The 16092-nt window shown below is 31.0% G+C and overlaps 3 protein-coding genes across 7 annotated transcripts; 2 read left to right on the top strand and 1 right to left on the bottom strand.

The window, feature by feature from the left end:
- Positions 1-1163: 1163 nt before the first annotated feature.
- Positions 1164-1671, top strand: LOC123005343. The gene is made up of 2 exons (XM_044399044.1): positions 1164-1489; positions 1541-1671. The coding sequence occupies exons 1-2, from the start codon at positions 1204-1206 to the stop codon at positions 1621-1623; spliced, it is 369 nt and encodes a 122-aa protein (XP_044254979.1). The 5' UTR covers positions 1164-1203; the 3' UTR covers positions 1624-1671.
- Positions 1672-2676: 1005 nt separating this feature from the next.
- LOC123005342 (protein Smaug homolog 1) lies at positions 2677-8786 on the bottom strand. Of its 4 annotated transcripts, XM_044399041.1 has the most exons (6): positions 8646-8786; positions 8521-8596; positions 7258-7379; positions 6085-7209; positions 5840-6035; positions 2677-3488 (listed from the first exon to the last, which is right to left on the bottom strand). In XM_044399041.1, exons 4-6 carry the CDS (start codon positions 7199-7201, stop codon positions 3122-3124), a joined length of 1680 nt encoding a protein of 559 aa, XP_044254976.1. In that variant the 5' UTR covers positions 7202-7209; positions 7258-7379; positions 8521-8596; positions 8646-8786; the 3' UTR covers positions 2677-3121. The 4 variants fall into 4 exon arrangements, with proteins under 4 accessions (XP_044254976.1, XP_044254975.1, XP_044254977.1 ...); XM_044399040.1 differs by lacking the exon at positions 8521-8596 and having other exon boundaries at positions 7258-7398; positions 8646-8772; XM_044399042.1 differs by lacking the exon at positions 8521-8596 and having other exon boundaries at positions 8646-8755.
- Positions 8787-9770: 984 nt separating this feature from the next.
- On the top strand, positions 9771-15947 carry LOC123006011 (zinc finger matrin-type protein CG9776). 2 transcript variants are annotated; one of them, XM_044400138.1, is made up of 8 exons: positions 9771-9840; positions 10038-10199; positions 10249-10356; positions 10577-10700; positions 10976-11160; positions 13744-14253; positions 14311-15140; positions 15191-15947. In XM_044400138.1, the coding sequence occupies exons 2-8, from the start codon at positions 10050-10052 to the stop codon at positions 15849-15851; spliced, it is 2568 nt and encodes an 855-aa protein (XP_044256073.1). In that variant the 5' UTR covers positions 9771-9840; positions 10038-10049; the 3' UTR covers positions 15852-15947. The 2 variants fall into 2 exon arrangements, with proteins under 2 accessions (XP_044256073.1, XP_044256074.1); XM_044400139.1 differs by having other exon boundaries at positions 9778-9840; positions 10067-10199.
- Positions 15948-16092: the final 145 nt, after the last annotated feature.

The following is a 16092-nucleotide window of genomic DNA, read 5'->3' as shown; positions in this document are numbered from 1 at the left end:
AAAGTAAGACGAATTTAATTATTCCAGTGTTTTATAGTGTTGAAATAAACTTTATACAAAAGAGTTTTAAAATAAAAGACCGTCATAATGTATTAAAAAACTTAAGTATACGTCAAAAATTAAAGAAAATGGCGGCTAAAATAAAGTTCTATAAAGACGAAATTAACAATAGACAAAAAACAAAAAAAATATAGAAAACCCGCTATTTTTAATTAAGTTGAAGAAAATTGGAGCTTTAAAACAAAAAAAAACATGGTCATAAGTACTACAAAACTTAGGTTATGTCAGAAATTGAAAAAAATGGCCATAGTAAGACGAAATTAACTAGGTATACAAAATAAAAACAAATTAAATGAAAAAATCTGTTATATTTAATTAATTAAGAGAATTTTAGAGTTTTAAAACTAAAAAAGAGTGTCATAACTACTAAAAAACAAAAATTTCGGTTAAAATAAGATTTTACCATGTCGAAATCAACGAAAACAAATAATAAAAATAAAATTCTGTTATTTTTGTTTAATTTGAAAATTATTAGTTTTAAAAGAAAAGAAAATCGCTGGATGTACAAAAAACTTAGGTTAAGTCAAAAATTAAACAAAATGGCTACTGAAATAGGGTTTTACAGAAAATAAAACAAATAAAAATCTAGAAAAAACCTGTAGTTAAAATTGCATAAGAGAATGCACAATATTCATATAATTTCCCCTCAAACCTCCTTTCTTTTACGAAATTGTGCTTCTGGTGCACCTCCATGCAAGTCAATTATACACTTTAGAAAAAATTACGGTTATTACACGCTTGTAATTCCTCAAAAAAATTTCATTTTACTCATTGTGATGCATAAAAATTCATTAAATGAAAGTTAAAATTTAGATTTTTTTCAAAAAACTGTATGATTTTTTTAATCACCACCTCTCATAAATCTTATCACTCAATGAAACGTGTGCGATTTGAGAAAACGTAATTACTTATCTAACAATTAATAACTTTCTACAACGAAATTATGCAAATCGCAACACGAATCGTTAAAAACACCAAGTTTACACACTTTTTCTCGAGAAATTATGCACCTGACATAAAATGCGTACTCACATTACGTCTCCACTTCCACCAGAAGTGAAACAACAACAACAAAAAAAGAGTATAAATAAACCAATGGTAACAATAAAAATTTAGTATCACAGCCGATTTCACCACCAAAACATGAAACTCTCAAGTGTATCAATTTTGATTGTGTTTTACACAACGACCCATGCTGGTATCATCACCCATGACCATCACGAAAGGGCCCATTCGTACCAAAACATCCACATGGAGCACTTCCATCCCGTCCCAACGTACATAAAAAAAGAAGATAGCCACTTATTAAACCACCCAATTTCCATTGGTACCAGCTCATCGAAGGTGGAAATCCACCATGGGGACAAACACGACCATGGATACGCGTTTGCAAACGCTGAAAATAATCTTCACGATTTTGAAACAGATGGTAAATATAAATAAACAGGAGAAAATTTCTAATCAACTTTCTTTATTCTAGGACACGAAACTGATGGTACTTACCAAGTCCACGACCTTGAACACTTTTCCGGACTTGGGGATTCCGGACACGTCCCGGAATAGCAGTAATTTATTTTAATTTTTTTGAGTTCAAATAAAATGTTTTTTGTATTTTGTTTATTAACAATTCTTTTTCTTTTGAATGTAATTTTGTATTTTTGCTTTTATTTCGGTTAAAAAATAGTGCCGCCACTGGTTTTCTTATTGTTACCATGACAAAACTTATTTGTTGCTATGGTTATATAACGTTTCTATGACAACTATTCAAATCTATTCACATGTGCGACTCGTCTAGAACGGAAAAAGGGGTTTTATTTTTAGTTTTTTTTATACAGGGTAGTGGTATTCAACTTGTCGTAAGTTTCCATTTTAAAAAATGCAAAAATTGATGCAAAATTTTTCCTTTTTTTTTCAATATGTGGTTATTTTTGCTACTCTTAGCTCAAATTCTTTAAAACAATATAGTAGATTGTGAAGAAGTAACCTCAAATTTAAATTCAAAACAACAAAATCACCCTGTATATATATGTTTTTTAATTTTGAAAATACTAGTCTTCCAGAATTTTTATCATTAACACTGGAAAAGTAAAATTTTGTGCATTGGTAAATAAGAATTTGATTTATTGTTTAATGTTACACAGGGTGTTTTCGCTAGAGGTATTCAAATTGTGTCATATTTTTTTTTTAATTTTAACACCCCATGTTTTTTTTATTTTGTTTACTAACAATTCTTTTTCTTTTGAATGTAATTTTGTATTTTTGCTTTTATTTCGGCTAAAAAATAGTGCCGGCACTGGTTTTTTCATTGTTACCATAACAACACATAGTTGTTGCCATAGTTACAGACAAACTTTAGCACGTTTCTATGACAATTATTCAAATCAATCCACATGTGCGACTCGTCTAGGACGAAAAAAGGGGTTTTCGAGAAAAATTAAGGCAAAAAAACATTACATCGAACTGTTACACATACAAATTAATGCCAAAAAACTATATTTTATTTTTAATTTCGTAAAACACTAGAAAAAACAACAAGAATTTGCTCTATCGTCTGGTGTAATTTTTATTTGTTTTTTTATTATACAGGGTGCTCACTACAAATATTCATTTGAAATATTTATTTGGGTTCAAATAAAATCCAGTTTCGTTTCAATTTTTTATTTAGAAATCAGTCTTTTGCTTCAGTTTTCGCCGTTTTTTTGGCTAACTTGTATCACACATAGACAATCACAACATGCACAATTCCACAAACTTTTCCAAAAATTTTGCATGTAAAAACGTTTTAGTTTATCAAACTAACTGTCACGAATACAAATTTTGGCGCGAAATTATTAAAAATATAATAATGCAGTCTTAAAATAGGAGAAACCCTTTTTTTTTTTTAAATATCAAATAATTTCATCTCAACAAAAATCACAATAAAACACTATAAATCTGCCAGCAGTTAATACGATTCTAACACACAAAGCTAAAAAAGTATAAATTAGTCAAACTAGGCCGACAGTACGAATAAAATAATAATAAAAAAAATAAAAAATAATCACAATTAAATTTTGCAATATTAAGGCCCAAGTGCATGTTCCATCATTTGCAAACATAGAGATTCTAGACTATTTTCGATATCCGTATTTTTTATTTTCTTATTTCGATCACTTTCGCTATCTTCAAAACGTACATGAAACTGACTATTATTATTATTATTATTGCTATTTTTCTCCGATGATGGATGATGATTTTTAAACATTTCGACACTTTTTACTACCGGATATAAATCTTTACGAAACGTTACACTACCCACCGAATGTCTATGAGGATTTATTGTTGTTGTTGTGGTAGTACTGTTTTTTACATTCGGATACGATGAACTTTTTTGTGTATGGGTCTCCTGAGTGAATGTTGCCAGGGGCATTTTGCACTGCCACCCGGACCTGCGCAAAAAAATTTATTAATTAATTAACTTTAGTAAATTTGATGACTCAAAGAGGAAAAATAGTGCCGCCACTGGTTTTCTTATTGTTACCATGACAAAACTTATTTGTTGCTATGGTTACATAACGTTTCTATGACAACTATTCAAATCTATTCACATGTGCGACTCGTCTAGAACGGAAAAAGGGGTTTTATTTTTAGTTTTTTTATACAGGGTAGTGGTATTCAACTTGTAAGTTTCCATTTTAAAAAATGCAAAAATTGACATTTTTTTTTTTTATTTGGACACCCCATGTTTTTTGTATTTTGTTTACTAACAATTCTTTTTCTTTTGAATGTAATTTTGTATCTTTGCTTTTATTTCGGATAAAAAATAGTGCCGGCACTGGTTTTTTTATTGTTGCCATAACAACACATAGTTGTTGCCATAGTTACAGTACAAACTTTAGTACGTTTCTATGACAACTACTCAAATCAATTCACATGTGCGACTCGTCTAGGACGAAAAAAGGGGTTTTCGAGAAAAATTAAGGCCAAAAAAAAAAGTTACATCGAACTGTTACACATACAAATGATTAAATAAGTAATAATAATTAATGCCAAAAAACTATATTTTATTTTTAAATTTTGAACTGAATTTTTTTGATTTCGTAAACACATTGATCAACACTAGAAAAAACAACAAGAATTTGCTCTATTGTCTGGTATAATTTTTATTTGTTTTTTTTTTTTAATTATACACCCTGTATAGCACCCTGCTCACTAGAAATATTCAAATTGTGCAACTTACAATTTTTTTTTAATGGAACACACCCTATATTTTTTTATATTTTCGTATTTTACTAATAATTTTCTTTCTTTAAAATAAATTTATTTTTGGAAAAAAAAATAGCGCCGGCACTGGTTTTCTCATTGTTACCATGACAACACATAGTTGTTACCATAGTTACACACACGTTTCTATGACAACTACTCGAATCTGTTCACATGTGCGACTCGTCTAGGACGGAAAAAGGAGTTTTCCAAAAAAATTAAAGCAAAAAAAAATACATCAAACTGTTACTTTGCATTTTTTGTGATTACACACAAAAATATTTGTTTTTAGTCAATTACTCTGTCGACATGTTCAAAATTATCAATGCTATTAATTAAATAATAATAATGAATGCCATAAAACTATATTTTATTTTTAAATTTAGAATTAAATTTCAAAAATACATTGACTTAAAGTTATTCTATCAACACTAGAAAAAACAAGAATTTACTCTATCGTCTAGTGTAATTTTTATTTGTTTTTTTTATTATACAGGGTGCTCACTAGAAATATTCAAACTGTGCAACTTACAATTTGTGTTTTTTTTAACGGAATACATACCCCATATTTTTTTTATATTTTCGTATTTTACAAATAATTTTCTTTCTTTAAAATAAATTTATTTTTGAATAAAAAATAGCGCCGGCACTGGTTTTCTCATTGTTACCATAACAACACATAGTTGTTGGCATAGTTACACACACGTTTCTATGACAACTATTCAAATCTGTTCACATGTGCGACTCGTCTAGGACGGAAAAAGGGGTTTTCCAAAAAAAAAGTTACATCAAACTGTTACTTTGCATTTTTTGTGATTACACATAAAAATATTTGTTTTTAGTCAATTACTCGGTCCACATGTTCAAAATTATCAATGCTATTAATTAAGTAATAATAATTAATGGCATAAAACTATACAGGGTGCCTCAGAACTCGCGCCCCAGAGAAAAATTTCAAGTAAGATGAGATACCAGGAATATGGAAAAAATGTTAAAAAAATTCTATCTGTCAAAAAATTTTGACATTTAACATTTGTTTAATGATACTGATGATTTTGTATAAGTTTTTTTTTATAATTATTTAGTAAAAGTAGAAAAATTTTGGCAATAAAAGCTACAAATAACAGCTTCCTTGTTTCCTTTTCTAATAGCCTGTAGCAAAAAAAAACTTGGAAAATTATTTTTTTAAGAGAAATAAATGGAATCAAAGTACAAAATTTAAACTCTCATAACTCATAATTGGGGCGCTAGTTCTGGCGCACCCTGTATTTTATTTTTAAATTTAGAATTCAATTTCAAAAATACATTGACTTAAAGTTTTTCTATCAACACTATTTTTCTATAACACACGATTTTTGTTTTAAATGCAATTTTAAATGAAAATAATTTTTGGATAAAAAACGCGCCGGCACTGCTTTTCTCATTGTTACCATAACAACGTATAGTTGTTGTCATAGTTACAGTCACATTTCCATGACAACCATACGAATTAGTCGCCATGTGCGACTCGTCTGGGCCGAAAAAAAGGGGGCCTTACCTCGAATTGTTGCCTTGCATTTTTTGCGTATACACCGGCACGTGATTGCCTTTAGTCAATTGCCCTTTCCACATATTCAGTCTTCGTTTTTGGTCATCACTGAAGGCTTCTAAACCATCCGAACGTTCACAAAGATTAACAAAAAGCATCAAACATTCATCGGATGGTTGTCTCAACATTAAAAGTTGTGTGCACACTAGAAAAAATTATCAAAAAACGAAAAAAAAAAACCTCAAATCAGTTACCTTTTCCCATAACTTTGACAAATTGTGAAGGTAAATCCTCTCCACTTGTGACTTGTAATGGTGTTTGTAAAACACTTTTAAGTTTTTTTAAAGCCAAATTAAGATCACCACCATTCATAACTTCAGTCTCAAGTTCAGTCAACATTGTACTACGTTCTTTAAGTTTAGCAATACTTAATAATAACTTATGTCTGGCCCCTTTCGTAATACCAATCGCTTGTAATGTATCATCAGATAAATCCAACATTTGTTGATAAGTGAGGTTATGAAACACCCAACTATATTTATGCAGTCTTAATGATTTCAGCCACGATAAAATACTCTTCATTACAGGTAAATTACTCAAAATTTGCAAATCTTGTAGTCTAGTCTCCGAACTACTCGATTGCAACGTTGTTAAATTAACAAGAGTTTTATCATTCGACAATGAATAACTCCTAGGTTTTGGGGGCGGTTGTGAGAGATTCTCTTGTGAGGACCAAACCTCCCTCAAACTCTCATGTGAGCTGGTTTGCGTGGTCAAACTATTCGACCTGCGCCCCCCTCGCCCCAAATCCGTGTTTTCAGGACTTGACGACTCGTCACTGGACTCGTGTATAAAATTCTCGGGACTGACCCGATTCAAAACCTGCTTTAACAAGTGCTTAAAACCCCTCTTATCTTCCTTATCAAACGCGGGATGTATGAAAACATACGACATGATTTCCACACACTCGTTGTAGATCTTGCATGGGGGGGCGATGAATTCGGCGAGGAGGCGTCTTATTGTCACCAGATACGAGTTGGCGGCCTCCTTGTTGCCCGGCTTGAGGAGCGGGAGGTGCGTGAGGAGGAGGCCGAGGGCGTTTTGGGGGTGCTCCATGAGGAGGCGCGCCACGAACACCGAGTTGTTTGCGTTGCGTTCGAGGGCTTGGGCCTCGGGGGTGGAGGCCGAGGCGATGCATTGTTCCAAGGCGTGTTGCAGGAAGCGGGCGTTGGCGAACGGCAGCCCCGTCATGAGGTAGTAGAGGGCGACGGTGCGTTCGCAACTGTCCCATTTGTGGAATTTTAAACGGATTTCGTGTAATTGTTCGCAGAATTCGGAGAAATCGCGCATTTGGGGTGGTGAGGACTCCATGTTGTAAACTGGGGGGGAGAAAGACAGTTGGGGTTTGAAATGGGGGTTGTACTCACGTTTGGGGCTATTTTAGCATCACTTGGGGCCGATTTTGCATTGAAAATAGCGATTGTGGAGGCAGGCTTGCGTTTCGTACACACCCAACAAGAATGAAGATAGAAGCTGTCAAAAAACATGGCTGGGGGGAAAAAAAGTCACTAAAAAACAATTACAAAAAATGATTTTATTAAATTAAAATTAATTGTTTGGCGTAGTTGTTGCAATTTGGAAGGTTAGATTTAGAGACAATTTCTGTTTTTGTGATTCCTTGAAATTAAACCCGTTTATTAATGCAAACATTGGATTTGTCAAGTTGGTACGGTTTTTAGGGGAAAAAAATGTCTCTTTTTAATTTTAAAATTCCGAATTTGGTTTCAACGCTAAATAAACGCTAAATAACTTGTTTTAAATATTTTTCGGTATTGGAAATGAAATCGTGTTTTTTTGGGGTTTTTAGTGACTTTCGTCTCCCCAGTTTTTTAAATCTCACAAAATTTTTACTTTAAAAGATCATTTTCGAACCAGCTTGGTCGTTTTTTTGTCTTATTTTAGCAAAATTTCAGTTAAATCAATTGAAACAAGTCAAAATAAGACTAATTTCGATCTAATTTGGTAATTTTTACATTTGCTTTGATGAATTTTTTTTTTTTAATTCTTGTCATAAAAACGAGCTTTTTCGGCTCAGTATTAATAAAATCTCGCCATTTTTGACCAAATTCGGCAATTTTGCTAGAAAAATTAACGAAAAAAAGGTCAATTTTAATTTAATTCGATCATTTTCGGATTTAAAAAAATCTCACAGTAATTTTTAGTTAAAAAATGCTCTTAAAACTTCAAAACACAAAAATCATATTTTAGAGATAATTTTACACAATTTCTCGTTAAAAAAATCTACTAAAAATTGGAAAAAAAGCAAAAAACGAGATGAATTTTAATCCAATTTGCTGTTTTAACAAACTCTTGAAAATGTGCTTAAATGCTCTAAAAAATGTAAAAAATAACGAGGTTTTAAAATTAATTTAGTAATTTTTAGTTCAAAAAAAGCGTTTAGAAGTTCAAAACAATACAAAAAATATCATATTAGACATAATTTTAAACAAAATTGGAAAAAAAAGCAAAAAACAAGATGACTAGTACAATTTATTTCCTATAGGTTGGTAATGGCGATTTTCAGCGACGTTTTCTCTTATTTGACACTTCAAACTTTGTGACATTTACTACCAACCATCACTGTATTAGGGCAAAAGTTCCTAAATTTTGAAAAATTTACTTTTATTTACCACTCGATTTCGTGTAATTGTTCGCAGAATTCGGAGAAATCGCGCATTTGGGGTGGTGAGGACTCCATGTTGTAAACTGGGGGGGAGAAAGACAGTTGGGGGTTTGAAATGGGGGTTGTACTCACGTTTGGGGCTATTTTAGCATCACTTGGGGCCGATTTTACATTCAAAATAGCGATTGTGGAGCCAAGCTTGCGTTTCGTACACACCCAACAAGAATGAAGATAGGAGCTGTCAAAAAACATGGCTGGGGGGAAAAAAGTCACTAAAAAACAATTACAAAAAACATTTTTATTGAATTAATAGGATTAATTGTTGCTAGTTGTTGGAATTTGGAAGTTTAAATTTAGAGACAATTTTTGTCATTGTGATTTCTTGAAATGAAAAACCGTAACTGTAATTACGATTATTATTAAAAACCGTAACCGTAATTACGATTATGATTAGTATTTTTTTCAAAGTTTAGGTTTATTGTTGCTTATGGGAATTTGTTATATATCGAATTTTTAGTTGGTTTCTATTAAACCAAATTTTTCTTGAGCTTTTCTTACAAAAACAATTTTTTTTACAGAGACATGTAATCTTTCTTTTAGCAATTTTTGAGTTTAAATTGTGTTAACACGCTTAAAAACAGTTACTAAATGAAAACATTGTTGTTTTTTTGCATTTTTCTCAGTATTAAAAGTCGTAACCGTAATTACGATTATGACTCTCTCAGTATTAGAAACCGTAACCGTAATCACGATTATGATTAGTATTTTTTTTAATTGTATTTTCATTGTTACTAATAGGGATTTGTTATATAACGGATTTTTAGTTGTGTTAACACGCTTAAAAAAAATTGTTAGTAAATGAAAAACATTGTTGTTTTTTGCATTTTTCTCAGTATTAAAAGTCGTAACCGTAATTACAATTATGATTTTATCAGTATTAAAAACCGTAACCATAATTACGATTATGATTTCTATTTTTTTTAAACTTTAGCGTTATTGTTACTAACGTTGTAAAAACAACATTTTGACTGATTTTTAAACAAGTTTTTAATAAAAACACAGTTTTTACAGAAACCTGTAATTCAATTTTATGTAGTTTTTGGGCATAAAACCATCCATTTAGAGTCAACACGCTTGATTTTTTTTTTAAATATTTCCAAATGATTAACGCAAATGTAACACAATCTAAAAACCGAATTTTTATTTTTCCCAAACCGTAACCACTCGTAACCGTAGACACACCAACCCGTGCTGCCCTCTACCCCCACGTAACCCCAGTCACAAAACAAAGGTGGAGTAGCGTTGTGTTGTCAGAATGTTTTATTTGGTAAGTTTTCACTGCAATTCTCCCAATTTGAATAAAATAGTGACGCAAAATCGAAATCTGATGCGTAACAAAATGCAACGCCCCATTTCCGCTTGCATAATGTTGAAAATCGTATTTTTGCGTGCAAAAACCATGCAGCGTCATGGCGTCGTAAAATTCCTGAAAATGGCGGTATTTTTGAATTTGCAAAATTTCAGATGTGATTAATTATGGTTGATGGTTGCAGAGTATTTGCGTCTGAAAGCGAATTGCGTCCATCCAGACATGACAAAGTAAGGGTTTCCCCGAAAATCATTATCAACAAGAAATTTTTTACGAGTTTATTGTCGGAACCACTTCACGCCATGTACAATAATAACGTAAGTGGGTTTTTTGGTGGGATTTCTTGATTAAAATGTTGGTTTATAGAATCAGTACTCGGGTCAGGGGTACCAGAGTACCTACCCCCAGTACCAACAGAGCTACAGTTCAAATTATGGGTATGAGGGGTACCCTCAGAACCAATACTTGAATACGGTAAGTGGTCCCAAATCGTTATTTGGTTATAGTTACTGTTAAGTTTGTGTCGAGCACATTTCACAAGACACCAATTTTACAGAAAATCAACAAAAATCATCTGAGGTTATTTAAATAAAAATTAAAGTAAATTAGTTTGCACAATGGAAGTATTAAGGTGACAGTAAGTGTGTGTAAGAGTGTCACTAATGTCACAAATTTCATTATTATTTTACTTTAGAATGTTCAACCAGTGCCCCCTGGTGAGGAATACCCGCAAAACAATTGGGCACCGGTCGGGGGCTACCATAACAACGTTCCAGCACAGTCTTCGAGCACTTTTGAGGGAAAAAATGAAGACGAAGGTTAGCGAATTTCTACCCCCATTTATATATTTAAAAAAATAAATAAATTGTGTAATTTTTTGTAAGGTAAGTTGCTTTAATTACAATTAAAGCAACTTGCATACGTTTTATGGTTTGTATTTTTTTGTATTTAATTTCTTTAATAATGTATTTTCGTAGGCCGGAATATAACAGAGTATAAAAGACAGGACCAACGATATTTATCGAAAATGGTTACAAAATGATTTGTATTTTAGTTGTGTGTCATTTTTTTTTGACTTGGTTTTATTTTATAGGTGTGGCACAAGAAAGGAAAGCACAGAACGCCCAATTGATTAAACAACGTGAAGAATATGTAAGAAAAGCGCGTGTTTTACGAAGAGAACTTGAACTTCTACGCAATCAAAAACATGAAATTATGTCAGAAAATTCCTCACAACGTGATATGGAAAAAATTTTGAAGGAAAATGTCAAATTACAGGTAACTAGAATTGTGTTTTTTTACATATCCGGGAGTAATTCCATGTTGAACGATCACAAATTATCTAAATATTTTTTTTGCGTTAAATTGGATCAAAATTTATCTTGTTTTTTGCTTTTTCAGTTCGTTTTTTTTAACTAGAAGCGAAAATTTTGGTAAAATTATGTCTAAAATGATGTTATTTTTTTCTGTTGGTTTGAACTTGTAAGTGCATTTTTGAACTAAAAATTTTTGTAAGATTTTTTCTAAAACAGGTCGATTAAAAATTATTTTCGTTTGTTTTTTTCGAAAAATTGCGTTTAAACTACCTGAAAAGCACCGAATTTTTGTGAGATTTTTATTAATATTGTGTCAAGAATTTAAAATTTTGTAATGCAAATGTACAAATTATCTTATATTTACTTATTTTTAAATAAAATTTTGGTAAAATTAGACAAAAAAACTGCCAAATTGGTTCGAAAATTATCTTGTTTTAGTTTTTTTAGTGTTGTGTTTTTTAAAGATGAAACCAAATTAATTTTAAAATTTCGTTATTTTTTACATTATTTTGAGCATTTAAGCACATTTTCGAGAGTTTCTTAAAATACACGAAATTGGATCAAAATTCATTTTCTTTTTGCTTTTTTTTTCCAACTTTGTTTAAAATTATGTCTAATATGATAATATTTTTTGTATTGTTTTGAACTTCTGAACGCTTTTTTGACCTAAAAATTACTAAATTAATTTTAAAATCTTGTTATTTTTACATTTTTTTGAGCATTTAGGCACATTTTCGAGAGTTTGTTAAAACAGCAAATTGGATTAAAATTCATCTCGTTTTTTGTTTTTTTTTTCTTCAATTTTTAGTAGGTTTTTTTTAACGAGAAATTGTGTAAAATTATCTCTAAAATGATGGTTTTTGTGTTTTGAATTTTTAAGCACATTTTTTAACTAAAAATTTCTGTGAGATTTTTCTAAAATAGGCCGAAAATGATCGAATTAAATCAAAATCAAAAACTTGTTTTTGAATTTTGAATTTAAAATTTCGTCAATACAAATGTAAAAATTACCAAATTAGATCGAAATTAGTCTTATTTTTACTTGTTTCTGTTGATTTAACTCGTAAGTGAAATTTTGGTAAAATAAGACAAAAAAAATACTAAATCGGTTCGAAAATGATGTTGTTTTAGCTCTTTTCAGTGTTGAGTGTCTTTTTTAAGGTGAAACATTTTATTCGCGAAAAAACACCAAATTAATTTAAAACTCTCATTATTTTTTTTACATTTTTTAGAGTTTGTTAAAACAGCAAATTGGATTAAAATTCGTCTCGTTTTTTGTTTTTTTTTTCCAACTTTTAGTAGTTTTTTTAACGAGAAATTGTGTAAAATTATCTCTAAAATGATGATTTTTTGTTTTGAATTTTTAAGCACATTTTTTAACTAAAAATTTCTGTAAGATTTTTCTAAAATAGGTCGAAAATGATCGAATTAAATCAAAATTGACCTTATTTTCGTTAATTTTTCTTGCAAAATTGCCGAATTTGGTCATAAATGGTGATATTTTACTAATCCTGAGCCGAAAAAGCTCGTTTTTATGCTAAAAATTTAATTATTTTATAAGATTTGATCAATACAAATGTAAAAATTATTAAATTAGATCGAAATTAGTCTTATTATTTACTTTTTTCTATTGATTTAACTCGTTTTTAAATGAAATTTTTGTAAAATAATTAAAAAAACTGCCAAATTGGTTCGAAAATGATGTTATTTTAGTTATTTTCAGTGTTGAGCGTATTTTTTAAAGCAAAAACTTTTTTTTTCTCGAAAGAACACCAAAATTAATTTTAAAATTTCGTTATTTTATAGAGTGGTTTGAGCACATTTTTGAGAGTTTGTTAAAAAAACACCAAATTAGATCAAAATTTATCTTGTTTTTTTTTTGCTTTTTTCCAGTTATTAGTACCTTTTTTTTAACGAAATTGTGTAAAATTATGTCTAAAATGTTATTTTGTGTTGTTTTGAACTTCAAAAAAGGGTCGAAAATGATCGAATTCGATCAAAATTGACTTATTTTCGTTTATTTTTCTCGCAAAATTGCGTTTAAGCAAGCTGAAAACCACCGAATTGGGTCAAAAATTGGCGTTTTTTTGCAAAATTTTACTAATACTGAGCCGAAAAAGCTTGTGTTTGTGCCAAGAATTTATTTTATAAGAAAAAAATATATAGCGAATTAAACCGAAATTAGTGTTATTTTTTACTTATTTCCAAGTTTTTGAGTGGGAGTTTGGTAAAATAGCACAAAAACCACCAAATTGAGTCAATTTTTCGAGTTTTTTCTTGAGATATTGTTATTTTGGAATAGTTTTGTTCAGTGAAATTTATTGAAACTGTTTTTTTTTGTGATATCAAAAATCGACATTTGGCATGGATTTACTCCCAGGTAAAGCATTGGACGTATTATTTTGTTCCATAGCTAAAATTAGTAAAAAAAAAATCGCCCTTCGAATTCATTCGCAGGATGTGTAAACACAACCAGTATGTATATTGTTTTGATTTTGCGTTAATCCCAATAATTTTTCTAAAATTAGAATTTGTTTTATTTCAGGACGAAATCCAAACTAAAATGAAAGCAATACATAATGTCATTGAGATGTTATCAAGTATTATAAAAGACGGTTCGAAAATATCAGATCTCGAAGCTCAACTCGATGAATCCCCAAAAACACATCACAAAAATCATATAAAAACTGATTCAATTGATCCATCATCAATCAAATATAATTATATGCATTATGATCCAGAATTGCATTGGTGTCGAATGTGTGATGAATTTCCTAAAACGGCCAAAGATTTTCTCTTACATTTACAATCTGATAAACATCGTAATAATATACAAGAGAATGATGTTGGTGATAATACACCATGGCATAAATTATCACCAGAACCGGAACTTCCTTGCTATGAAGGCGCCCCCAAAAAACGTATACCAATTCGAGGCTTACAATTTTTTATTTCCGCCCCTGCATGGTATTGCAAACTTTGTGATACGTGGATTGGTGATTTGCATTGTGCTTCACATCATTTAAAATCGCAAGCACATTTTCAAAATTATGCGGTGAGTTTTGTGTTTTTTTTTTTTTGTGTGTCATTTAATATTAATTTTTTGATTTAGAATTTTGTTGAGCAAAATCCTCATTGGGAAATTGAATGGTTGAAAGATCGTGAAAAAGCAATGGCACGTAATGAAAGACGTCGTTCATCCGATTCAGATTCGGATAAAAAAAAGAAGAAACATCGTAATAAAAGATCATCAATGGAGTCAAGTAATAAAGATAAGAAAAAGAAGAAACGTTCAAAGAAACGTAGAAAACATTCCAGTGATACTAGTAGTAGTTCAAGTACATCTGATACATCAACCGATGATGATGAAGAAGAAGAAAATAATGATAAATCGAAAAGTATTCGTGTTGTAATGCGTAATATGAAAGTACAATCAATAATGAATGAAGATTTGAGTGGTAAATGGGAAATGTTAGAACGTCTAGTCGACGAACATAAGAAAAAAGAAGAAATGCAAAAAAAAGAAGATAATTTAATAAATCAATGGATGACTGTAAGTGAACCACAAGAAAAAGAAAAAGTATTACTTGATAATTTGAAAGATCGAATGAAACAAAAACAGGAATTGGAAAGAGTAAAATATGCCGAAATGGAAAAGAAACAACGTGAAAAAGAACGTGAAGAAAAGGAAATGAAAGAGAGAAAAATGAGAGAAGAACAAGAAAGTAAAGAACGTTATGAAAGAGAAAGACGTGAACGTGATCGTGAAGAATATGAAAGAATAAGAGATAAAGATCGTAATCAAGTGAGATTTAAACCGAAAGATCGTGAGAATTACAGAAAAAGAAAGACACCGTCTCCTAGTCCTGAAAGGCCCCCACCACCTGAGCAACAAAGACAATCAAAAGAACGACGCGAGACACCAAACAAGGAAGTGTCAAGGTATAGCCCCCCTTTTGGTGTTAATTTTTAATTTAAAATTGTTATTTAAGGGAAAGGAATGGAAGAGAGAGTCAAGAGCGTCATAATAAAAGTCGCAGTCCTGAATCATCAAAAAAGCCCCCCACTAAACGTCTCCCATTTATTGGTCGAATGCCACTTTTTAAAAATAAAAAAATTGAAGAGAAAGTCGAGAAAGAAATCAAAAAGGAGGATTATGATCTTCCTCGAGTGACTCGTTTTCAGCCTGGAAATCTAGCACGTGCATTCCTCCCCCAACCTGATGTTGTTTGTTTTCCGAAACTTTCGAGTTATCCCCCGATTTCGGCTCCTCCACCACCAAGTGTCACTCAACCGGATCCTCCAGCACCACCGAAAATAAGTGAAGATCAAACACCAAAAGCACCACCGGCTCCAAAAATTGGTTCGAGTGAAAGTAATGATAAAAATAGTCCGGAAAAAGAAGAGGATATGTATGAGGATCCGAGTCAAATGATGATGAATCAATATTATTCCGATTATAATGCGATGTATTCACAAATGTATGATTATTCGCAGTGTCAAGAAGAGCAACCACAACCGCCGCCTCCAGATGATATTCCGTTATCGCATACTATGCCCTTGCAACCGCCCCCATTGCCCCCGAATGATCCCAGTGAGGATTTAGCGATGTTGGGGATTAGTGCTGATGATATGGCGGCTCAGAGTTTCTAATTATAGGTTTTCTTTTTTGGTATTAGATTTTAATTATTTTGCTGTAGTTTGGATCGTAATATGTTATTTGCCTTAATAAATGCGTTTCTTTTGTAATGTGGGTTTTATTGATTTAAGCGTGTTAACGCAACTTAAACTCAAAAATTGCAAAAAGCGAGATTACAGGTCTCTGTAAATAAAATGTCTTCGCAAGAGAAATTACACGAAAAATTTATTTTCTAAAGAAAACTAACTAAAAATC

Source organism: Tribolium madens, unplaced genomic scaffold (assembly GCF_015345945.1).
Source record: "Tribolium madens isolate multiple individuals breed KSU strain unplaced genomic scaffold, Tmad_KSU_1.1 Scaffold_20;HRSCAF=117;Tcas5.2_LG4, whole genome shotgun sequence".
NCBI lineage: Eukaryota > Metazoa > Arthropoda > Insecta > Coleoptera > Tenebrionidae > Tribolium > Tribolium madens.
Note: the sequence above shows the minus strand (reverse complement) of the source record. Positions and strands in the feature narration are given on the sequence as shown.